Here is a 26,905-nt window from a genome sequence, read left to right as displayed (position 1 = left end):
CGTCATTATACCGTTTCGTGGTGCGTCGTGAAGAAGCGTTCTTCCAGTCAGTACCCATACCGTATGAAAAAAGGGCTCTCGTGAACTCGTGAACAACAAGCCGCCTATGCAAAGCGGAACAAAATCATAACAAACAACAAGGGTTGGAAACTTGCGCCGAAAACATCATCAGTTTTTTTAAGAAGCTGTGTTAGCATAAAAAAGAGTCATGCAGCCATTTAAAGTTGCTGATTGCATTCATTGCGGTTTTGAAGTTTAACCAGATTGTCGCGAAGTGGTTTTCAACTGGAGTTTAGCGATTGCATTCTGTTTAGTGACTGTTTCTAATATAGACACGTTTCGTTTTATTGTGAGCCCCCTTACCCGTATGATGAAAAAGTTTACTTGTTAAGCACAGTGCCATTCTCCAGAGACTAGTGCTAGCAGCTAAACAAGAGAAACCCGAAAGAAGACCGGAATGAATTGCGTGTTTTGATGCAATCCCCTTATAGCAGTAATATTCTGCCAACGCGAGTGTTTTACTTTTCGGAGGACCTGTTTCTCATTCAATCACCGAAGCAGTGGAGGAAGCACGCAATAGCCTCATCAGATATAGAGTAGGTAGCAGAAGTTGGAAGTTAAAGTGAGTCATTCGCATCCGTGCGCCGTGGAAAGTGCCAAGCGTAAAAGGCGTCAAAATCGATAATTTTCTCGCGAAAGTTTGTCTTAATTTTACTTTCATTTTTGGTGCAATTTTTATCCTACACGGTCACAATGAACGTTTATAACTCGGGTAAAATATTTGCCTTCGACGTTGATATGCTGGGCAACGAGACGGAGGAGATATCGATGATGCATACTGGTAAGTAGCTCTTTAGTCTCTATACTTCGTAGTCTAGTCGGCAAATGGTAGATAGATATGCGTCATATTTATGCGAGAGGGTGCGGCGATGAGGGTGAATGAAACGAGTTGCTGATTTATTTTTAATCGAAAATGCTGGAGAAATTTTACACCTCGCGTTTTTCGAATTCGATGCAAATTATTTATGGATGTGAGCGATGGTGAATGAAATGTAGCAAATATGCTACATACGTTCGATTCGAGGTTGAAATGCGCATATGTCAACTATAGGGCAATGCGCTTTTGGCAGGAATCATTGTTTTTGTTTTGGCATCAAACAATCAATGAAATGTTTGTGGTGTGGTGCGTATGCTGGAAAATTGTAAATTCCGATATGTACCTGATTTTTTTAGCTGTGTTTTGCTTTATACTTGAGACACTATGACAACGATAGTTTATGTACAAACCAACAATGTTTGGCAATATTAAATTGCTTGCCCAATCATCTAGAACTATGTAAGTGTCCTTTCAATAGGGACTTTGTTCTTTATCTCATCTTTTATGCTGCTCACGACCGCATATCGATCTCATTCGTTTTTGCATGAAGCTAAAAAAACGAGTGGTATAGTTTTGCATTACATTTTTTCTAACTCTGAAGTTTTTCAATTAGTTATGAAATTTGTGTTTCGAATTCGTCTCATCAGAATCCGACATTAACTTAGTGACGGGACTAAACTAGCGCCGGATTGGCGCTAGCTCTAAGCTCCATAGTCAAGCGTGATGTCCCGCAAGTAAAGAAGCTCATTTTAAGGTGATAAGAACCAATGAAATCGAACCATTTGGTTTGGGTTAGCAAGATGCACTATGCACTATGGATAGGTTTTGTGATGCGCATTTTCATCGCTCGAACACCCACCTCTCCATTATTTGATATGAATTTAAAACAACTTGTTATTAGAGGTACGCGATGCTAAATCGTGCAGTCGTACCTTGATTAAGGTATCATCCATATATACGGGTGTGCTGACTAACGAGCAAGTTTTTGCGTAGAAATTTAAAATTGCTGCTCTTCAAAATTTTCAGAACGACATGCTATCATCATGCACAAGATATTAAAATTTTAATTTCATTTTTAGGGGTTACACCATCGCAGAATTAAAAAAAAAAGATTTCTTATTTATTAGTCTAATTGTGCTTTAGGGTGTTAAAAATTATATCCCAAAACATGAAAGACGAAAACAATACCTAAATTTTCAAATTTTCAATTCAGCCGCAACGCCTCTTGTGTATACCCTGTACTGAAAACTTTAACCGCATTTATCTCAAAACCACTTTTTTGACCTGGACGGAAACGTATGTCGAACAAATGATTTTTGTCGCTTTGATATTTTCACAGTTTATTCGAAATTTCCTCAGCGACGTAAGCAGGATTTTATTCTTTTGTAGCTTAACTTTTTTGATTAACAATTTTGTGTCGATTTTTTGACATTTTCGGCTCAAAATATGCCATTTCTCGTAAAATCAAAATATCGATGAAATCCTACGTACGTAGCTGACGACTATTGACATAAGGAATCAGTAAAATTTTAGTTTATGGTTCTAGGTCAAAAATTATGCTTATGCTTCTAGGTCAAAAATTATGGGAAAATGATTTCCGGCCGCGGACCCATTAAAAAAACGCGCATGGGGAAAAATGCTGCACAGCTGCCATCTTGTGATGAAATTATTCAAAAAGAATACTTTGTGTGATTCATTACTTATGTTATACATCGCATTTAATAAGATTTCGATTCACCTCATTATTGGGTCAAGAAAAAATTCCGAAATATGCCTATTTTTTGTGCTCACAGTGGTGCAACCCCTTAAAATAGTTTTTGTCGGAATTACAGTTTATGTTCAAAATTTGGACCCCTTCTATAAGTCCGTGACCGGGAGGAAACATCCTGCCCCACCACCCCTCTCGGTGGACCTGTATATTGGTGTCCCTCTGCTTTTCATCGCGTCATGCGTACTGCTACGTACACAGCAACAGGCAACTGAGGAGAGTGACTAAAATATTGCTGCTGGTTGCAAAATTATTTAGGTTAGCTAGTTAGTTAGGACGGTTGAACATAACCTAAGAGACAAAAATGAAAGTGAAAATTTATGCAAATTTGTAGACCACAAAATTGGGTGGCCAAACGTCTACTGTTTTTTCTATTGCTACTGTCTACACCTCATCATATCAGAATATTTTTTTGCGCGAGTATCTATGAAATTAGCGCCTAAATGAACCCGTATCTCACTAAAAACGATTAGTACCAATTTAGCCATTAATGTTTTAATAGGGTTATTGATTCTTTTTTGTTTTGTGACCATTGCACTGTTTTTTATTTCGTTCATTGAACACAATGCGTTATTTTAAAGCAGTCGTCGGCCTTTTGATTATATTTTTATTTTACGACTATTATGCTCGTCCGATGCACGCAATTTACTATTGCGCGAGAAAATTTTTTTTCGCGGCAGTAATTTTAATTTATATGTTCATTTATTTTTTCACCAACTGTAGCTAGGCGATCATTAACTTCTCGCTCGGTATCGATCACCTACAAATTGTCATTTCGAGGTTCTTAGGATCAGATGTTCTTCCTTGGTTCTTACCCGTGACTTGATTTACACCTATACACCTTCATTCTAAAGCTAAAGCATTAAGCTGAAGAAAGGTTCGTTGCATAAGTTTATGCTCCATTTTTACTTTCAGTGAATTATCACCCTTCATATATTTAGTCTAATACGGAAAGACCGAAAGTCAATAGCCATCGTATGTAGCCATAGCTCCATTGCAGTGACACCAATCGTGGTCCAAATTAATTCGTTTGATATAAACAGTTTTCGTACGACGAGGGGTTTCATGAACCGAAACCAAAAACTTAGGCAGAATTAAGTTTTTGTTCTTGGTTCATGAAATCCTCCTAAACGCATAGCTGTCAAAGCTATGCGTTTAGCAAGAACTAACCGACAAGAGAACACCAAAACTTCGGTTCCTTGAGAAAGGTTTAATAAGGACCGAAACGTCGGGAGAAGAGAACATACTGGTGTTCTTTATTAAAACAGACTGAAACGCCGATTCCTAACCTAAAGAAATAGAACATAAACAGTCGAAAACACAGCAAAGTAAATTAGTTTTTCAAAGAACGTTAAATATCTCCAAAATTTTTGAAGTTGCTGCGTATTGTAAATACCTTCTGTTAATGAAGGTTACAGGAATAATTCCCTAAGATTCATATTTAATTAATTATTGCCTTCTACGCTTCAGTTCATAAAACGGACTTCCTCTAAAGCATCCTCTTACGTAGCCATATTATTTCTAATTTATTATTTAGGCGAATGAGTATTTGTGCATTTGCAGTTTTTTTCTGTTTTCGACCAACATGACGGAGGAAGAAAATGGTTCAAGCATACTGGCAGTTAGAAATGATCTTTAATAATAATAATAGTCATAATGTCCAACCGTTATGAGTGAGCTGCATGAGTTTGAGCGAACGAAATTCTAATTCTATTGGTGGCCTTTAAATGTGAAAATAAAACGGCTGCCGTGTAAATTTTGCACCGCGGAACATTAATTTTTTGGAATGCAGAGATTACAGAATAAGAAAATGAATATCTGCTGTCGATATGCATATGGACGGTTACAGATGCTTGAGGGAATAGGTTTCGTAACCGAGATCTAGTATGCACTGGAAAGATCCGTACTTTCATCTGATGCCGAAAATGGTAAACTAGATCCCGTAATGCGACGACAGCAATACGCACATTGCTGATGATAAGATAACATGAATCGTTAACTGACCCAGTAACCAAAATATACTGATGGGCAATGTGGGATCGCTGAACCATTGCGTCACACATGCATAGATACAGTATGTTATTTGGGAGTGAAATAAATAATTTAAACCAGTGGCTTCGTCAGAAATTACGATCAAAATTGTTGTTTGATGGAAAAAACGATATAATCTACCTTGCAGTGAGATGAGAAATTTCTTACACATATCACTGTTGGATCATTCATTAGTTTGCAGAACTCATGCGTAGTAGGCAAGTTTCTAGTCCTGCACGAACAAAATCTCAAATAAACTGAATACATTATAGAATATCAATAAAACGAACGAAATGAAAAAAATGAAATTAAAGGTGATCAAATTCATAACATGAGTAGAATGATTAATGAAATCAAAATTATAAAATTCTCGAATCAAATTAGATTAGCTCATTAAATGAAAATTTAGACTATGTTTAAAAATAGTTATAAGAATAATAGAATAAATTGATTCAAACTAACAAACAAATAAATAAAAGGAATGACTGAACATGAAATGAATAAAATTAAATATATGAACAAAATGAATTAAATGAAACAGATAATTCAAGAGAATCAAACGATTAAACTGAATCAAATGAAACATATGAACTCAAATGAATTAAATGAATCAAATAAATTAAACTAATTTAATGAATGTAGTGAACACAATGAATCAAATGAATAAAAGGGATCAAATGAATAAAATGAATGGAATGAACAAAATGAATAAAATGAATAAAATAAAAAATAAATGAAATAAATAAAGAAAACAAACGAAGCAAATAAACCAAACGAACTGAATTGACAAAATGAATAAAAAGAAGAAAATCAGCAGAATAAAATGCATTGATTAAAATGAAAAATTAAACGATGTTAAAAGGTTATAAATTAATTAAAAAATATTTAGTCAAATAAATTATTTGGATGAAATGAATTAAACTGAAAAAATAGGTTATTAAAATGAAGAAACTGAACAAATTGTATGAACTGGAAAAAATGAATATGATGCATAGAATAAAAACAGTGAATAAAATAAGTTAAATGAATGATATGAGTAAAATGCACGACAAGAATAAACTGATCAGAGTGAATCTAAAGAATGAAACGAATAAAATAAGTATAATGAACGCAGATGAACAAAATGAATAAAAAGTTGCTGAATGAAATATTTAATTAAAATACAATGATCATATATTCAAAGCTAAAAAAAATATTTTCGAATAAAGAAAATGAATAAACCAGATTGTACGAATTTGAGAACCATTGCATCAGAAAGTTATGAAATGTTTTTGAAAATCCCATCTTCTGAAAAAAGGCTAAATAATATACAATGGACTTTCTAGGGCTTCCATCGAAAAGAGTTTTCATGCTTCTTTACTTGACGGCGTCGTTTTAAGATTATCTGGTATTTCTATTTTATTGATGGACCTTAACTAGTTATCAGGAGTCTGGAACGTTCAATTTGCGTTGGAATTCAAAATTTACTTTTTGGTAACATATTCCTGAAAAAAAAAATTTTGCGCAGAATAGAATTTCCTGGTCCAGTATGTTAACGCGCAATTCAATATAGTAAAGTGAGAAAAGGTCACATGTGCTTTCAAGCCCCTTGAACAGAGAGCGACAGAGGGAGAATGCGATTCGTGAATGAGACAGGTAGCTATTTCAAAGTTTTCATTTGCATTAAATTGAATAATGTTAAGTGTCTAGGCTATGGCGATAGCATAAAAGGCGTGCATTCAATTGATTATTATAGCTTAATTATAGCTTGCATATTGTTTCGTTCGGAATTCTCGTTCAGGAAATATGGATAAATGAGTTCTATACGAACCAATACTGTGAAAAGAAATGGTTCAAACTATCAGGATGGAAAAAAAAGGGAGTCAGATCAACTATCTGTCCAATGCATAAACTCTGACTGTAATCCTCGCTAATTTACTTGTACAATATGGAAAACTCGAACGAAACTGTGCTGATTTATCTAATGCCTCTCTACAAAATTGTGACTGCCATTAAAACCTGAATTGAAGTTTTCCCGGATCTGATTCGTGGATATTTTTGAGTTTTGATCCGTTATTTTTCATGAAAGTTCATTCCAAAACAGCGAATATGCATTTTCAACAATATCATCACAAAAAAAGTGTTCTTAGTTTTTACATGACATATTTGAGCACAAAAGCATCATTCAAAATTCAATAGAGATACGAAGAGTTTTAATAACGCACGTGGAATGTCTCTTCTCAAAATGGTCATCGTTAAACATCCATATTGCCCAGTTAAGCCAAATATTTTTCTGAGTTAGCCATGAATATCCTTAATTCTGTAAATATTATAAGACATCACATCACAAAGTCCTAAATTTCAGCTTATCTAGTTTTAAACAAAAGTCTCTAGAATGATCGATATAATGCGTTCCGCAATTAGTAGTATGCTGGCAGAATTATCACGCGGTATTCTGACGTTCGTAATCACATGACATTGTTTGAGGTTGAATAATGTTTTAGTTAGGATCGAGGAATGATTGGGTGGGGTCGGTTGAACGCATACGCATCGTACCAACTCCGTTGTCCAGATCAGCAAATAATTCCTCATGAAACACAATATTTTAAAATTATTTTCATAAACAAAGGACTCTGATATTTATGATTTCTTACATATTTCAAATCGCACGATTTTTGTACATTAAATCTACATGGACGCTGATGCTGAGGCAAGAACAATAGTCGTACAATTAAAACACTCCGACAGACAATATGCGAGCGACAAGAACTAGCTCAGTGAGGAGTTTCAACATCGCAAAAATACTAGTTGAACAGAAGGTCATCATTTTAAAATTTTAAAATGTCACTATTTTCAAATTCGCTTACGAAAGTAAATTCTTCAAAACTCTACATATTCGAAGAATTTTGAAATTCTGGGTTATTTTCTTTAGTCTATATAATAATTGAAATATATATTTTGCATTGTGCAAAAGTTCAAGAATTCTGAATTATAGCTTTTTCTGTTAAAAATGCTGCACAGTTTGGAAGATTGATTTGTTTAGAAGAATATGATTGTCTTATTCTAGGTAATCTTTGTAAGAATTTTTTTGTCAATTCGATTCTTAATAGCAGAATGCATTAACTATATGTAAAGGATGCACACAATTAAAACAACAAATCATATTTGTCAAAACTCGTGCACTCAACCTGCCATGGCGCGTGGAGACCACTGTACTCGATGGGGAAACAGTGGTTTTCTCGCCAACTCCGTATTTGAGGTCGTTCATTTTCCTATTGCTACTGTACACTTTCGTGCCATCATCGTGACGGTGCCGGTGGTTGAGTGGTAAGCGTGACCGCCACTCATTCCAATTTGCCTGGGTTCAATTCCAGCCGAGGTCGTTGAGAATTTTCTGTGATGAAAAAATCTGTGGTCACGTCTTCCTTCGGAAGGGAAGTAAAGCCGTTGGTCCCCGGTCTATGGTCAAACTGGTGGATCGACATCTAGTCCAGATAGTGAAGTTTCCTCTCTGGCGTCGGTAAAGAAGAAGTGATCCAACTTCTATACTCTTACCAACAAAAATATCCTCCTCCTGTGATACTTGTGGAGTGCGCAGTAGTATATACGACCTCTAGCAAAAGCAAGTATCGGACTAACCATTCCTTCCCTTTCCTTCCGCGATCTGCGTTCGGGCCTGGCCGGCGCCGGTATTGATCAATACTTTAGGATTACCAGGAGTTGCACATTGAAAGATGTTTCGCTACTCCCAACCATAATTATCTACTTATTCTCTGTGCAACTTCAGCTAGTCCAGATCGATAACGGAGTCAGGGGTGGTCGCACAAGCTCAAGCTACACTTTCGTGTCATAAACGTGTTGCTACCCTGATGTTCGCGAACAGATGTTCTTTGCTTCTGAATAGTCCGTCCATGGCAGTATCTTCCTCACTGATGGTACTGATTGTTGATTCAGAGGCTGTAGATGTAGCTTCAGTAGTTGTAATAATTGCCTAAACTGCAGCAACAAGAAATCGTTTGACGTTCAAGTAATGGTATTGAAGATTTTATGTAAGAATTTATTTTTTAATGTTTTTAACGACACTCAATTAGCAAGGGACCGGAAAGTGAAGTATATTCTTCAATATTAAGAGCCATAGTACTCAAGGGAGAGCAAGGAGTTGAAGGAAGAAAGTTTGGAAAAGCGTGGAAAAGGGTCATGAGCAAGCTTAGAGTTTACCGGCGACTTAACCCTTTGTCTGCTACCGCTACCGAATCTTTTGGCATTAAAAAGGCGAATCACCTGAGTCTGCGGCATGGTCGGACGAGCGTAAAGTAACTTTGTACTTCATGCTGTCGACACCGACAAAAAGTTAAGTCACGGTAAACTTCCACACTAAGCTTTTTACGACGTTGAAACTCATAGAATGAGCTAGTTTTTACACTCATTAATTGCCTGCCGAGGTGTTTTATTTTATCGGCATTTTGTGTTTGCAACAACATTTCTTTTTTAAGACTAGCTTTTCTCAACGGCTTCTGAGCAGGGCTGCCCGTAATGTGCCGTTTGTTCATAAAACTGGCACCAATCAATCAGTCCTTGATATGTGCAAAGATTTCTCGGTGTAATTGTTCTACATGTTGTTTTTTATACTACAGAGTGAATTAGTAGTAGTTAATGAGTCGGTTCACCCGCTTTGTCACCACAAGAACGTTTTTGTCACTTAACTACTGACATTATCGAGCTTGAGCTTGAGCTTGCGCGACCACCCCTGGCTGCTACTCCGTTGTCGATCGGGACTAGCTGAAGTTGCACAGGGAATCAGTAGATAATTATGCTTGGGATTAGCGAAACATCTTTCAATGTCCAACTCCTGGTAATCCTAAAGTGTTTCTGATCAATACCTGCGCCGGCCAGGCCCGAACGTAGATCGCGGAAGGAAAGGGAAGAAATTGTTAGTCCGATACTTGCTTTTGCTAGAGGCCGTATATACTACTGCGCACTCCACAAGTATCACGGGAGGAGGATATTTTTGTTAGTAGAGTGTAGAAGTTGTATATACTTCTTCTTTACCGACGCCAGAGAGGTGATTCCACTACCTGGACTAGATATCGATCCACCAATTTCATGGACCGGGGACCAACGGCTTTACTTCCCTTCCGAACGAAGACGTGACCACAGATTTTTTCACCTCAGAAAAATCTCAACGACCTCGGCTGGAATTGAACCCAGGCCAACTGGAATGAGTCGCGGTCACGCTTACCACTCAACCACCGGCGCCGTTACTTAACTACTGACATTTTCGAACTGGATAAAGGTGACTTCCGAAATTCTAAGCTCCATTTTCATCTACAGAAAATGTTCCACACCATGAACGCTCTTGGTCTTACGCAAGAACAGGAAACCAATAGCCACAGTGTTTATCCAAAGTACCAATTTCTTGCTTATGCGACTAACTCATCTCGATAAATCACCAAGGCAAAAATAAAAGGAATGGTATCTTGTACACAAGATGAAAATATGTAACTGGTTTGGCAACTTTGTAGAAAAAATCACATTGTTAGGACACATACCTTTTAATTATTCCCCATTTCTCCATATTCTTCTGAGCTAGAAAAATCTGTCTGCGATATTTTCAATTAGTGACCTCAGTGGTTTAGGGTACAAGCAACTGTAGTAAAGGTCGAGCAACCAACCCCACTAGTATCTTTAATCTTATGCTGACGGGAAAGGGGAAAATGGAAGAGCTCATGTTTCCCATGTTAGCAGCAGTTCCAAACAGCGTCTACCACGTCAGCCCCATCACGAGGCTAGTTGTTGAATAAATAACCTAACAACCCAGAAACTATAGACACAGGATGGAACAACCGACTCAGGATATGACAATGTTAAACAGGAAATGATTAGAAACTCGGTACTTCGAACGTCAGACCTCTGTTGGAACACACGGAAGCTGCCACACTTGTTTGAAAAGTGATGGTGGAGATCGCAGCCCGCCAGGGAGTTCGTGTTGCGACGAGAAAAACCGGATCTGGCAGAGACTGTGCATCAGAACAGGGAACGATATGGTAAGTTGAGAAAAAATTTCATCGGCGTAAGAAACGTGGGCACGATGAAATAGTTCCCGCTTAGACAGAGGGAAGCTTTGCGAGGAATAGCGTGCGGAAGTTTTACAAAACTATCTACAACATGAGAAGGAAAAGTGACATGCTAGATGGAAGAGCACTTTGAGTTGTTACTGCTAACGAGTAGAGAAGGCACAAACGGGATAATAGACAAGCTGTGGATCTATCCACGTTAAACGGAGTTCAAAAGGCTCTTCAAGAGCTGGTCGAACTTCTACCTTTCTCGTGTTCTCTGGTCGACGAATACCAAAGCGGGTTTCGAGAAGGACTATCAATGAATTCTGGAAATATTCCGAAAATGCAACATGCGAACTATTCGTCTGTTTGTGGATTTCATTGAAGCATATGATTCAGCGAAACAAAAGGAACCGTGGTAGATAATGCTTGGCTCTCCGACAAAACTGATTCAACTGATTCGTATGACACTGGATGGGTCAAACTCAAACATGAAACTAGCCGGATGAATTGAAGCAGCGTGATACACTTTCTAATCCAATGTTCAACATGGTACTCGAAGGTGCGATACGAAGACATATTGTGCAATGGAACGGCAGCTTCGCGGACGACATCGATATCACTGGCGTTGATCGCAGAGCAGTGGAAGAGGCCTTCCCAAGCAACACTTGCAACATGTAATTGCTGCGGTTTGTTGCATAACCATGAGCTTTTGCTGGTGCGCTTTGTTGGTTAATGTACGCTTTCTTCGACGAATTTTGTTGCAGACACTGCTAGTCAACAAACGGTGTTGCTCGGGTTTTTTGCCTTCTATAGGGAGGCTGTGATAATTGAACTCACTATAAACTCAATTATAACCTTTTATGTAACTGAGAATATTTTTTTAGGATTTTTAGTTTCTGTTGTATTTGGTTCACTTTTCAAAATTTCATCCAAATTAATTCCTTTACATACTCAATTTGTGGGTTCTTCCTAAACGAAATCCTGGCTATAAGTTTGGGTGTGAACGCTTCGGATATATTTTCCATTTACGAATATAAAACCGAGTGGAAATGGTGCAGTATAACAATAATTTTCTAGAGTTCTTTTATTTTCAAGGCCAACATTGTTCAATCCATCTCTTGCATCGAATAATTCTGATGATGATAACAATTCCAGCGAATGCATTTATACTGATGACATAAATGTCGAAAGTTCACGAAAACTAAATCGCACAGCTGCATTATCTGTTGCTTGGCATTTTCGTTTAAGCTTAGTTTTCGGAAAGGTGTGCCTTTCGGGTTGCGGAGAGGTCAGGCACATGGCACATGCCATTTGTAAAACAACTAGGTATTGTCTACCACCACGTTTTAGGATTTTCTTCCGTTGACATTGATTTTTCACTGTGCGTCATAGAACATGCGTCAGCAGAAATCTTTTTATCACCGGCTTTAAACGTTAAAGAAAACTCATCGGTCATTAGGTCATTAGAAGGAAGTACTTTACAACAGCTGTAGTTTTTGTTGTGTATTAAGGAAAAGTCTATGACTAGGTGAAATACATGCGTTTGAAGCAAAAAAAAACAAGAAATGTGTGTACGGTATGTGACTATAACAAAAGATAGGAATTTTAATTTGCACCAATTACGCCACGACGTAGATATATTTAAACGCCATCTGTTGCTCATTCTACCGCTTGTTCCTTTAATCAGATAAAACTTCGTCCGACAAGCGCAAAGTGGGGTAACTGGACCAAACACATGGTCAAAATTATTTTACACGTTTTTAAGCCTTATTATATGTCAAAGGAAATAGGGCAAAAAATACTATATTAGTAAATAATGGTTGTATTAATCCACATAGCAGTGTGATGCAGCGTCAAAATAAAACAATTCCATTTCAACTTTGATTTTATTCAAAACTCACCGTCACCATAATAATAAAGGTGACGGGATAGAGGGCTTCGCACTTAGAGGTTCAAACTTTCTGAATGTTATACCACAAATTAAAGCACATTTTTCGATCCTTTAAATGGTCAATTTGCGATAAAATATTCTTTAGGGCAGTGAAATTCTTCTGCTAGCAGCGATCTGGAAAATTGTGAATGTCGAAGTTAAAAAAATATATTTAAAAACATATTCAAAACAAAACAAATACTCACATAGAAAACATACCAATTAAAAAATCTATTTCCCTGGAGTCATTCATTAGAGTACGGTTTAATCAAAAATTTAGTCGAAAATTATAGGTAAGCGGACAAAAAAAAAGTTTCTATTTTGGGCAGGATTTAGTAGCATTTGCTCCTCTGTGAGGCTTTTCGAAGTTAGTACAATTCGTTAGAATGAATCGCGGTATGTTTGAGACGCTTATCGCCCGATTTAGAAACCGTTTTGATGAACATCCTGCTGGCTAGTAAACAGAAAGCCGGCAAAACATAAACGCAACGTAGTCCACTCATTTAAGATTGTCTTTGACTTTATTGTTTATACTTACAATGTTAATTATGTTTGTTTCTTTTAGCCAAAAAACTATTGATATTTTTCCTGGTTATATTTTTACTTAATTGAACACACACATTTTCTGAAATCAGAATGAAAGTTCATAAAGATTACTTTTCGTTGCAAAATAACCTTTTATAAAAACAACACCACAGACCATCAGACATAAAACACTTTTTATCATCTTTCACTATAATAGTTTTGAGTTGTAAGACTCCCACTCATAACGTCATCGCTTAGTGTCTAATAAATTAGAATTTGAATGCACGAGTTGTCATTTTGGACCAAACTTAGTGTACGTAATCCCGTGAGACTCGACTCAAAAATTTGAGCACTGTCTCCGCTGTATCCAGCGCCTACGTTGATATCGATATATGAACGATGGAAACCTAGAAAACTTGTTCTATGTAGAAAAACTCATAGTAAGAGAACTGCGGAGAAAAAATAGCATTTTTGGCAACGTATGCCCCGGCATTGTATGGCAACACGTCCAATGTTATAAGGATAGGCAATGTTCGATTGGATTCGTTTTTTGACAGCTAAACGCGAATCCAATCGACCCAAAATGGAGTCTCCGCAGTTCTCTTTCTAGAGTTTTTCTAGTTCAATGCGTTATGACTGTTAATCTGTCACGGATATACACTTAAGTTTTTTTACGCGGTTTTTCGCGCGGTATTTTTTTACGCGGTTTTTTACGCGGATTTCGAAATTTACGCGGTTTTCATTTACGCGGATTTTGAAATTTACGCGGTTTTCATTTACGCGGATTTTGAAATTTACGCGGTATCCATCAGTAAGGTTCCCTTTAACGCGGATTCTTAAATTTAAGTGGTCTTCAATTACGCGGATTTTGAAATTTACGCGGTTTTCATTTACGCGGATTTTGAAATTTACGCGGTTTTCATTTACGCGGATTTTGAAATTTACGCGGTTTTCATTTACGCGGATTTTGAAATTTACGCGGTTTTCATTTACGCGGCATGTATCCCCCGCGTAAAAAAACCTGAGTGTATGTTTCCAAAGAGTTTAGGTAAATTTAATTCAAGCGTCAACGTCTGTTTTCTGTGGTTAACTCATCGCTTCACCTTGTATTGGCTGACAATCGCACACCATCTTCTCGCCTAACCTAGATTGTAATATTTCGCTAACAAAGCCGGGAGAGAGTACTCATTATTTGACCACACAATTAGCGGCGACAGACGACCGCGTTTATAGGTCAGTAACGATGATGTTCCTAAATGTTAAGAAGTATAACCTCACGGAATAACCAAAGCAGGAGCAGTGCATTATATTCTGAACTCAAATACTTGATTCAATAAATTATCGCCACATTTGGCTCACCTACCCCTTATCGCGATTTTGAATATCTACATTGTTGACGATTGTAATTTGTAAATGAACCAATCACGAGGCACAACGTGAATTTCTAGAGCGAAGGAAAACAAACTTCTTCGATGCTTGACTATGATAATTTGTGGCCTGAACAGTTGTGACACGACTATCCAACGACTTGGAGCGAAAATCCGTCAAACTTGGAGTGCTCAGTGCTATAAATCAAGTGGTTCAAGTGCATTCACTGAATATAAATATTTCCATTATTCGACGTAGGACATGTTGAATGTATTGGACTGAACACAGCAGCTTGTTTTATCAATAATACTATATTGTGCTTATTTGTGGAATTCAAAACATCATCCAGGCCGTCTAGTCGCAGATCTACGATCCCACTTAACGATACCGTTGGATAGAACCAATCACTGTGGAAAGCGTGGAAAATCATAAAAAATATACTTGCGTGTTGGTCGACTAGGGATACTCAGTGTTAAAATTGCTCAAAATAATAAACGAAAATTATGCCTTTTGCATTAAGTCTAGCTACGAATTGAAGTAATCAAATTATCGTCAAAAAGTTATCGATCATTCATCTAACAATTAGAAAAAAAATGGAGTCAAGTCCATTTTCTTAAATTTAGTCTGAAACGATTGACGGCACCAAACTGAACACCCCTAGCGAACCGGCCATACACACTGACTGGTAGCTAGACCCCCGCTCAGTACCACGGCGACGATGTTTGACAATCGTGCGCGCGCCAACAAAGATACCCAAACAGTCAGTGAATATCAAACCCGTGCAGTGAAAACAGTGCCTGGCTGCATCAGTGCCTAGCGTATCGGTTGTGAAAATTTTTGATTTCATTTTGGTTGTACGACTAACGCGAAAAGTGTCAAATTCCGTTCCAATTAGAAATCTTTGTGGATATTTTCCTACCAGTAAGCGTCTCCGTGAGATCGGAGGAGACAAAATACTTGACCAAAGGAAAAAAGTTCCCCGCTAGCAGTGTGATTACGTAAACAATCCAATCGAAGCGCGTTTTCCTAGATTTTCCGCTAACGGAAGGTTGGAAAAGAAAGCCAAATGCGCAGCAGCATTTCATGATCGCTTTGAGCCAGTTTCCTCTTCATTCTTTGGTGTATTTGTGTATAGGATTTGACATTAGATGCGAACATGGGACAGGCCATTAATTTTTCGCCGGGCGCAAGAAAAACTAGTACGAAATGATGATCGTGTGGAAAACAACTTGAGTTGTCGACAAAGCCGAATGTCGCACCACCCACCTTCCCTTCGACGGTGACTGTCCCGGCTGATCATTGTTTTGTTTTGTCTGTCGTCGTCGCGGTCAATGTCCCGCAAATTTGTTGTGCATTTTTTTGGGAGCGCGGAGAGCCGGTTTAGTTCAATGTCAAATGGCATTCGATGGATGATAGGTCGCCGTGCTCTTAGTGATTGATTTAAAAAACGGTGTCAAACTGTTGTTTGAGGTGTGTTCTGCTCGGTGCATTCTAAAATTAGCTTAAACAGTTTCTCGCTGTCGTTGTTAGATGTTATTTTGCCTAGAAAGGATTTCAAGCTACTTAGTCTAACATGGAAGCTGAATCGAATTTGATACGTTTTCACAATCTTTAGCACATTTTTTTGAAAAACGATATTTATACAAACAGATCTCAGTATCCGAATAATCAAGGATTATTCCTGTTTCTATTTTACATTGTTTCTCATTGTTAAAAATCTCATTCCTTTTTTCAAAGACGTATTTGGAGAATTTGAGGCTCTTAATTGAATGTTTCAGATATTTATTCAAGCATTATATGTTTACCATGTACGAAATAGATGACTATTCGATCAAAAAACGTCTAATTTCGTAACTTTGACAATAATAACACCAAAATATTCCAAAGCATTCTGGATACATCTAATCGGAGGCACAAATCTATTAACTATATAAGGCAAAGAACCTATTTAGGCCCTATTTGAAATGCGCATAAATTGGTTACTGTCTTTGCTTAATAACAAAAATAGTCTGAAAATGTTTAATTAAATCTGCTTGAGCGTAACGAAAACTCAAGTCGAATGTCCCAATTATCGAACTACCGTTTAAACCAACGCGTTGAACAAAGATGGTCGACGCTGCTCTAACCAACAGCTTCAAATGGATAGGGCGATAATAAAAACAGGGCAAAAATAGGCTCATTATCCTATATAATTTAAACAGACTTATCTCTCCTTTACTCGTGGCACCTGATAACCAACAGCACAGTGTGACGGTTGTTGTTCGCATGTTAAGCAAAAGCTGTCTCGTCTGCATTCCACTCAAGCCACTTATCATACTACTGTTGTTGACAATTATCATGAATACACATATCTGGAGGGCTAGCTGATTGCACGGTGTTGCGAAATAGATGTCTCGGAATCAGTTTAGTTTTGCTTTCTACTTTTTTGATGCATTTAATATTTCAATATAGGGGCCCGTTTCATAATATTCGCAGCGACTGTAATGTTAGATTTTAAACGATAATAACTTCCGTCGGAAGTCGTAGTGAACGGAACAAATATGTTATCACTACTAAAAGAATCAAAACACTACTGATTTTCGATGTATTCACTGACTGAAACATGTAGTCTCGCTCTAGCATATTGCATTCTATTACTTTGCTATGTGTGTACTCGGGGCTGTAAAGCTATACGCACACGAGGCGACAGGACACATGCCACAAAAATATTCACTATGGATTTTGTTCTAGCCATTCCACAGTGGGGCCGGGCCGGCCAAAACCTCCAAAATTTATTGTCGATTTTCACACCTTTTATATTTTTTTCTAAATGTACATTACCTAAAGCTGTATTCGCCAAATTTTTGAATCAATCGATTGAAAAATATAAGTGCTACATTTTTTGAACCGTACAAGGTCTTGAAAATCTGCAAGAATTTGAGTGACAAAAAGTTTTTTTTTATTCTAATTCATCTCGCTGTAACAGGTACTACAACGTTAATTTAATAACACATATAGGCGTTTCTAATAGAAAATCATCTCAGGAATTCAATGGTGTATTTCGATTTGAGAAATAATGAGTATTTAAAAAGTTACCAATAAAATCAATATAACTATGTTGTTTAACGCGGACTTATTTACATTCAGAGTGTCATCTCTTTATCGGTAAAAGCGTGTTGAAGGATATCATCTAGTACAACTGACGTAGAATTTTTTCTAGTTTTCAAAAATCATAGTGCCATCTTGCGCCGAAGATTTCATGAAGTTTTGCATTATTATTCACCGGTGGATTTCTTTTTCTGAACACTGCTTGTAAATTCAGGGTTTGGGTCGATTTCCTTGATACAAATATAAGTATGCCTAAACCGTCTTGCAACTATGACTCTTGTTTCTACATTTTCACAGTTATCTGCAGTATTGAAAAATTCAAATAAATACAAGCCAACGAGAGGCAAACTAACTGCAACTATTATTATATCTTTCCATCAATCTTATATCTCTTTGGTAGGTATTGGTCGTTAGCTTTACTGGTGACCGATGTAAAGTAAACACGTGAGTGTGGGAGAAGTTCTTTTTTTACCCGATTTTTAGTTAATGGCCCGTAATGCAACATTTATTTTCAAGTACAAACTTCCTATTGAATCTATCACAATCAACAATCAAATTCAAAATCTCTCTCAATAATTCACTTCCACTTCCGCCTCTATTTCAAAGCATACACATAGAGTGCAAAGAATAGGAAGGAATATGGTAAAAATGCTCAGCATGTTTTCGTACGCAAAACCAAGTCAGTACCTACAAGGAGAGATATTTATATCATCATTGGAATTGAAAATCAATGCAAAAGTATTTAGCGGCTGAGCTGCAGTATGCATCATATGAACTGTGAACAGAGCATAGTAGAGCTTGATTTGAGATCTTCATCAAAATGAAATAAACCTGTCATATTTGAATAGCTTTGGCGATAACTTTAAAAAAAAACTTTTAGAGCCAGCCTAGGCTGTCTAATTTTAATTTTAGCGTCCTAACTTAATCAAAATCGAGTTCAGCGCACCAAAGTACCCTTAGATGATATTTTCAGACATTTTAAACTACTTTTGAGGTTTTGTCCAGCTTTTGTATGGAGTGGATCCACTGTGAATTCCAACGCGACAAACATAAACAGTGTTGGAACTTGGAACAAGTAAAACAAAATCCATAGTGAATATTTTTTGTGGCCTGCTTCGCCTGTCGTCTCGTGTGCGAACAGCCTAAATGTCAAACTAATGGTCCTATCATATGAAAATGAATGGAATGATTTCATTTTTGTGCTATGCTATCGACAAGATATACAAAATTTTTTATGCAATTTTATATTGGCTAAAAAAATATTTTTCTATTAGCCTAAGTTTTTTCTATGTCTGTATCGCAGTTTTTTTTATCTAAGTAATTACTACACAGCACAAACAAATTGGTTCTTTTCAGGACCACCAAAATTTGTCAGCGATATTTTTGAAAATAACATAAATTAGCAGACCTAAGTGTATTGCTATATTGCTATTGCTACATTTTTCTTCAATGCCGACCTCTATCAAACAATGCGGAATTTGATTCAGAATTCTGAATTATGTTTGTCCGGTTTCCAACTCATATAAAACAACCGATTCCGATTGAGTTCGAAAGTGAACGAAAAAGTTTGAAAAATTATCTATTCACGCACCGGATCGTTAAATTCCTTTAAACTGATCGAAACAAAGTTCTCACGATCAATTTCAAGCACAAAGAACAGACATCTGCGCTTATTAAGTTTATTTTACTTGAGTGAACATTAAAAAGAATATACGTTAAATTACTAGCACCGCCATACCAACATACCCCAACTAGATGTATAACCAAAGATAAACTCAAGATAAAGTAGTCAGATGTTTCCCATGTACCATCCAAATGCGACCCCTCGATGAACCCGTTCACTGTCAGAGTGACAGCTCCACAATAAACTGAAGCGAAGCTTTGCGATAAAGAAACAACATCGTATCTATGACAATTAGATATTAAGAAAAAACAAGCAAATTTTGGGCAGGAAAATAAACAAACATTGAGATTATCAAAGTGCAGCAATTAGCTGAAGCAACTAAGTAATGTATCTTTCCGCTATCGATAAATTGATCAGTAAATTTGTCTGCTAACAACTGCTATATTTAACATCAAACTCCGCAACAAACTCTTGTATTATATTTTGCAGTAAAGTCAAGTAAATATTAAACCACTGAGAAATTAAACTGCGACCTGTCTTACTTCTATTACGAAATTATCCGGTTCAGGATACAAACGGACGAGCTCGCACATCAATAATTGTGGCTATCAATGCTCTAGAAGTAGGCCTTTAATAGGAAGCATATCTGTAATATACTTTACACGTCGCTATATACAACTTTTTTCATATCAAGATTGTTTACGACTTTGATTTGGGTCGTAACCATAGCATTTTGTCGATGCATTCTCAATATTACCGACGCCTATTAACGAGGGGGCAGCAAAAGCTTACTATTATTGAGTTCACCGGTTCACGGTTACTGAACCATATTTTGTGAATGTTTTGTATGGGACCTAGTAATCTTGAGTTAATCTTTGGTATAACTATCTCGGATATAGTGACATATATGTGCTCAGTTACAATTCAGTCATACTCAGTAGCGAATCTAGTGGTAATCAATATCCCAATTACCCATGAACACAACGTTAATGGGCTGAGACCGTAAGGCAGAAAATCATAAAGCCGAATCTAAAAGACTGAAAAATCCAAAGTTGAATTTTTAAAAGGCGAATTCTCTAGAAGGCGGATCTTCAAAAGACAAACTTTTCAGAAGGCGGAATTTCATAAGGCAAAGTTCCTGGAAGGCGAAATCAAAAAGGGAAACTTTTCACAATGTAAACTTTTTGTAAGATAAAATTTCAAAAGGCGAACTGATATTAGCATTTCGTTACGAAATGTCCACGTTGATCGAATTCAAATCGTGGTTATTGTTGGAGGTGGTACCTCTCGCCCCCCTCCATCTTCCTGGGATAGAATAGAATCAAAACGTGGTGTGCGCAGCACTTGTGGATGGATTTTAAAATAGTAAGGTAAGGTTTGCGCATTACTTAACTCAAGGTACTGAAATAATGTAAAGCTACTGAAAATCAGTCGTCGGAAGCGGCGGTTCCTCGTAAGCAAACCTGTGATCTTCGCGTATCTCCGGTTCACTCGAACATAGGGATTCATTCCTTCTTTCAAACATGAGCAGTTCTGTATGCAAATAAATCTTGCAAGCAAATTTGTGAACTTCTCGTCTGCCCGGTATATTCAAACATAGCGGTCGATTCAATCGAAATGAATATACATTTCGACATATAGTTTGGTGGATTTAGAGCCCTACGATCTACCCGATTGCTTGGTGTACTCAAACATAGGACACAATACTTTTGGGAATATTTTCATACATTAGTTCTTTTGATTTTCCTATTTGAAATATTTGTTTTGACACTTTTTTGAATTTAATCATTATTTCTTTACAGACTTTCGAGGTAGTAACTAGGATCAAAGATTCTTATTTGATGCGTTTTATTGATAGTATCCATATGACGGTCAGTGATGAATAAAATGAATAAAGATGAAGTTTCCTGGCCCATGATCCCGGTTACAAGGAAAATGCAGCTTTTCAAGTCACAATTACAAATAGCTTGCCAAAGCAGATGTTTCATACTGTACGTCGAAAGTTTCATGTTGGAAAATGTCCTCAACCTTTCCTCCACTTTATTCCACCACCTTACACGTTTCGTCAATTAAAGAACCTAAAGAACTACTCAGTCAAAGACAATCCTTTCCCGAATAGCACTTTGAGCACTATGAGAATTCTTCACATAACACTCAATCATGAAAACTTTTCAATTGCTTATCGGTTTGTCCTCTATTCAAATACCACAAAAAGAACCTTCCCCTAATGTATTATGATCATAACAAGCATTTGATGCGTGGATTCAAACTGTAGGTCTTGCTTCTCGTACATGACGGGAAGGACTGTTCATGTTTTGTGCAGTCGGTACCTTGCTGTTGACGTCCGTGATAGAAAAGAAATTTCAATTTAACACCGACCGAAATACCTCCCACCACTATTCCGAGTCGGTTTTTTTCTGACTGTGCTTTGACCCAGTCAAAAAGGGCAAGTTGCTGGCTAACGGGGGGCTAATTGCCAACTAGGATGCGCTAATTGCCCTTCAATTTGCCAGTAAATTGCTGGCAATTAGGGGGCTATTTCAAATGCAACATTTGGGCAATTTGCCGCCATCATTTTTTAGCCGCTCTACCGGCCCTCAAATCGCCCCTAAATCGCCCAGGGAACGCGCCATTTCATCGCCCTTAATTGCCTAATATGAAAATTACAAATAATACTTATATTCGGATTCATTATCTACTCACATAAACTGACTTTTATTAAGAGTTTAGGTCAGAGATCTTGTTCCACTATACTTACACACGATTCCACAATTTCCCACATTCGTTGGCTAAATGAAGTGCACTAGACAAACAAAATACAAGCGAGAACACGCCAATTGTTAAAAAAACTATTTTAAGCTTAAGCCAAACATGAACCGCCATGTTTGAAAAACGCAAAAACAACCAAGTCCTTTTCAGCCGCCAGAAAATTTGTCTAAGTGTTGAAATCGCCTTTAAATCGCATTTGCAAATTGCTTTTGTATCTAGGGGCACTTAGCACAGGCGAGTTGAGTTAAACGTCAAACTGTTTAAATCGCCTGACCATGTTCGTCCGCGTTTTTTTTGACCGGGGAAGCTAGCCGAGTGTGAGCCGATCTTTAACCCATTCATGCCCATGTTGTTTGTGGACAACAACGTTTTTAAACAGCTATAACTTTTGATTGAGGCAAGATTTGCTTTTAAAAACCAGTAAGGCTAATAAATGTGACTATTGGCTTTCATTTGAGTATTAACAGTTACAAAGATCAGCTCTAGAGCTGAAGTTATTGCAATTAGTCTTATTGAATTCCGATGGAGCAGTGCTGCCAGGAACAGTTTACGTTTACGACGGAAAATGATTTTTTCATATAACTTTGTTATGATTCAGTATTAGTGAAAACTGATAAAACCTATCAATTTAGATTATTTTTGGCTACGTTTTCAAGCAATTGGACTATTGTGAATATTCAAGGAAAATTGTGGTGAGCATTGGAATTGAGCAACTTCTAGCACTGCAAGAGAAGCACCTACCTTTATGAAAAAAAGTTTTTTCGAGTTTCTTGACGCCACCGTTTTCAATAAAAAATAGTTTTGAAACCCTACATGAACTAGAATAAAGTTGGGCATGAAAGGGTTAAATAAGGAATGTGTCGTGTAGAGAAAATCGAAGCTCGTCTTTATCCGCATTGTATTCGCTTCGCTTGATACGCTATACGATGACAAACACAGTGCTACACACTTCCAGACAATCCGACGTGTTAATATTTATTGTATAATAATTGATGAAACATGAGTGCGACGCTGAGAAAATTTTAATGTGTTGGTATTGCTGTTTGGGGATTTTTTTGTTGGGACCGTTTTAGTATTACACGTCTTGCTATTGGAGCATTTTTTTCTTATTATCGTAAAGGTATTACGGCCGAGTTTTGGGTGTATTCTATACATTACGTTATACATGAGGTATTATCTTCCTTTATAAATGATAGCTCTAGGGAAATATTTATGTAATATCGTTAAATTGAAATGAAGTTGTTCTTCCTTAGAATATTTGTTTAATCTCTCTAATGTAAAATGAAATTATGAAATTTAATTAAGGTTAGATAAAACCTAAGCAAAATTTGTTACCTTCCTTTGACAATACATAGTTCATTGGAAATATTGTTAGGATTAAGGAATTCAAATTTAATTATTAAAAAATTCAGATTTTTTCCTCCTTACCACATGAAAAGTGTATTAATGGGTTCTTAATAATTTCAAATTAAATTACAAACTTCTATGAAATGTGACCAACTTATGATAATAAATAGTTCACTGCAACTGTTTTTGGATTTTTGTTCAATTCAAAATATGAGATTTTGTCATCATTAACTCTTACATCCCCAAAACCCATTTCATTGAAAATGTTAAATTTTAAAATAATGGTTCTCAGCCGCGTTCCAACCAAATTTGATGCGGTTTTTTTGAAAACGGTCGCAAAATTTATCCAGTTTTAGAAACCGCGGCTACCTTTCCGAAGCTGACCGTAGTTCTGGATACATATATTGTTGGGAGTACCGGTGTTACCCCCTTTTCCGAAAAGCAAACAACTTTCATAGCGGTCTGCAAACCAGTCTTGCGACGCACAAAACGTTATGATTTTGTAAAACAAATGCCAACATACTGAAGGTTTTTGGTCGAATTGGCCACAACCCGAGGTATTCCGGGAACCTGGTTCCTGCGGCAAAGAGGACACTTTTCGACTGATTATAAAACCCGTCTTTCGAGGCGTCAAACTTTATAGTTTTGCCAAACAAGTGCAGACCATTTCAGTTCCGGAAAGGTGGCCTCGTTTTCTAAAACTGGACAATTCAAATTTGGTTGGAACGCGTCTGTTTGGTTGGAACGCGTCTGAGAACCATTATTTTGAAATTTAACATTTTCAATGAAATGGGTTTTGGGGACGTAAGAGTTAAAACAATAGTAATAGTATTGCGTCTATAGCTACATGGAATGCGATAGCGTTTTTGGGAATATACTTCAAAATGGCAATTGGCAATTTTTTTACACAATATTAAGATGATTTGAGATCCTGTAAAATGGGGCTTATAATACTAATTGTCAAGCACAAAAAATATTTTCAGGTAATTTTAACACTATATAGCTGCATTTTTAGCAATTTCTCGCCTACACGTTTTTGTGCAAAAGGTCCATGACCAAAAACCATAGTTATACCGTTTCTTTAGAACTACAACAGTCGATGAACGCACGAAGCTTAATTTTTTTAATTCTACAATTTTTAAGATTTTATCTCCTTTTGACAATTGAATACTAATAGTTTTGGGGTTGGAACAAATTTAAATTAAATCAATAAATGAGATTTTGGCTTCTGAAAACTTTAGTAACATATTTTTGACATCTTATTGTTTTAGCAGAACGTTAAGTTGGTGGCAAGGAAAATTGCGGTACAATAATTTTAGCGGTTGATTATTTGATATATTCTTAATAATCCTTTCTTCCTCGATTAATCGATCAAGAAAAACACAATGTGAAATAATCGAATGTATATAAAAAAGTTTGTCTTATGAGTTTCGGCCTTCTGGGTTCTCGGCTTTATGAGTTTAAGGCCATTTTTTTCCGACCATTTTTTATTAGGGCTTTTGAATTTTTGCCTTTTGAAATTTCGCCTTAATATTTTGGGTCCTTTGATTTTCAACCTTTCGATGCTAAATCACCGTTAACATTTACACAACGCCGAAGATATACATGTGATCGCTGTGCTCAAAGTATTCAATCGTACGTATCGTTTTGGTTTTTGTGATAAATAATGGATTTACCATTTGTGTGCTCGAAATGTTCAGTACATTTTTAACTGTCAACCTTTATTTTTGGCACGAGTCGATTTTGCCGGTAAATGCCGCCGTTTAAAGAAAAACATCTACGAGCTATCCCTATTTTATAACCGATGTTAATCTCAATTTAATCTTTATGCAATGCATTGAAAACAACACCGAACAAAACCTGTGGGACAAGTGCACAATACGTAAGGAGAATCATCCTAAAATTAAAACCACTTTTGCGCGTGAAGGGAACACTACTATAAGTCTATAATAACTATAGTAGTATAACTTATAAGTCATGGATTGTGTTTCGACTTAAAGCTTTCATTTCCGATCGTTTTCAGAGGTCCGAGATTCGGGAAATAAAGCCATTTCTCAGCAAATATACTGATACCAATTTGTACGCTTTCCATTGATTGTAGTCCGCGTAAGTGATGAAATAGTATAGAACGCTCCCTGATGGGACCAAAATAGACTCTTACCTTTTTTTTAACATATTTGGTTGTTATTTCCATCTCCAGCTCTTAATCGTTTAGCTGCTCCCACTCTTGCTTGCGTGTATGGCAATGTCGTTGCTGAGTCACTATTGTATAACCGTTTCCTTTTTGTTTTTGTTTATTAATTCGATAGGTGTGCTGGCGGTTCGTTTGGAAATACTTGATATAGCGATTAAAAAATGTTTTTGCGCATTTTCCTGTTTTCTAAATTCTTTTTTACCTCTTACATCTTTTGTAGCCTAATATTCTACGCTTTAATTTTACAATATTTCAGTTTTTGTTCAAATTAAAAAAGGACCACACAAAAAATACATATGTAATTCACTTGAATCGCTTTGGGGCACGTGCTAATATGGTTCAATTTTGCTCAAGCTTCAATTTTATATACATTGGTTGATTTTGGGACCGGTGATGGACAAAATTCGAACATCGAAAAATAGCTGTCACTCTAGTGTAACGTCTGATTACAGAACTGGGAAGTGTGATTGTGACCGGTGTATATAAACACCGTTTTTTATTTGATTATATCTAACACCCTGACTATGCGTTTTGCATTCGAAGCCCCGGGTAGGAAGGGGTCAGCCACATTCTCATCACACGAATGTCGTCGAGAAGGAAGTGTTTCCAAGTATTATTGGTAATGAATTTCTCCTATCCGTATTTCGACATTATTCTTTAAATGATCTCATAATTAGTGCCTGGCGCTAAATCCTGTAAACGTACTTCGATTTCATCGTCATTCGTATAGATTAATTTACCTATTTTGGCACTATTAAGAAGGAAGCCACACTATTTCATTACTCGACTTCTAATCCATAGCATATTTACAGGTTTATACAGTTATACTACGTTCACACTTCGAGTTAAAACGTGTTTTAACAATATCTTCATGACATTTTTCTTGTTGCTAATTGTCATAACGAGTTTTAACTCTATAGTGTGAACATAGTATTACGGATAAATCAATAAGAGCACTTCGGCGTTGACATTTCTTTTTGTGCCACTAACATCCTCGTTACGATTAAGATGATATCATCTGGCGGCGAACACTAGTAACGATATCTCAATGAGCGTTATCAGCTTTGTGTCATGCAAAGTAATGTTATGTGATGCAATAGCTTTGACGTTTTATCGGGAATATCATAAAAACTACGCGCCATGAAAATAGGACATTCGTTATCTGATGAGAATTTGGTTATTCCTCAAATTTTTGCAGTATAAATAATATAGTAATATTTAATATTAATGCAAATAACGCAAATAACAGTTAAAGTTTTATAGCACGCTATAAGTGCAATCTAAGTTTTTAGAGTGACTTTAAAACTTATATTCCACTTATATTAAAAACTAACTATAATAAAACTC

The 26,905-nt window shown here is 36.7% G+C and overlaps 1 protein-coding gene across 5 annotated transcripts in view; it reads left to right on the top strand.

Annotated features, from left to right (window-relative positions):
• The window catches only part of LOC131678864 (AMP deaminase 2), a 76,144-nt gene continuing 49,239 nt past the window's right edge, over window positions 1-26,905 (top strand). For 2 of the 5 annotated variants that reach the window (XM_058959282.1, XM_058959286.1), the window contains exon 1: window positions 15,275-15,585. Coding sequence is in view for 1 of the 5 variants with exons in the window: in XM_058959317.1 (XP_058815300.1) it covers window positions 754-841 (88 nt within the window). In the remaining 4 variants the exon portion in view is untranslated. Of the gene's footprint in view, window positions 842-15,274; window positions 15,586-26,905 lie in introns of those variants that run through there. The other 3 variants (XM_058959317.1, XM_058959301.1, XM_058959294.1) reach the window with 3 other exon arrangements.

Source organism: Topomyia yanbarensis, chromosome 1 (assembly GCF_030247195.1).
Source record: "Topomyia yanbarensis strain Yona2022 chromosome 1, ASM3024719v1, whole genome shotgun sequence".
NCBI classification, from domain to species: Eukaryota; Metazoa; Arthropoda; class Insecta; order Diptera; family Culicidae; genus Topomyia; species Topomyia yanbarensis.
Note: the sequence above shows the minus strand (reverse complement) of the source record. Positions and strands in the feature narration are given on the sequence as shown.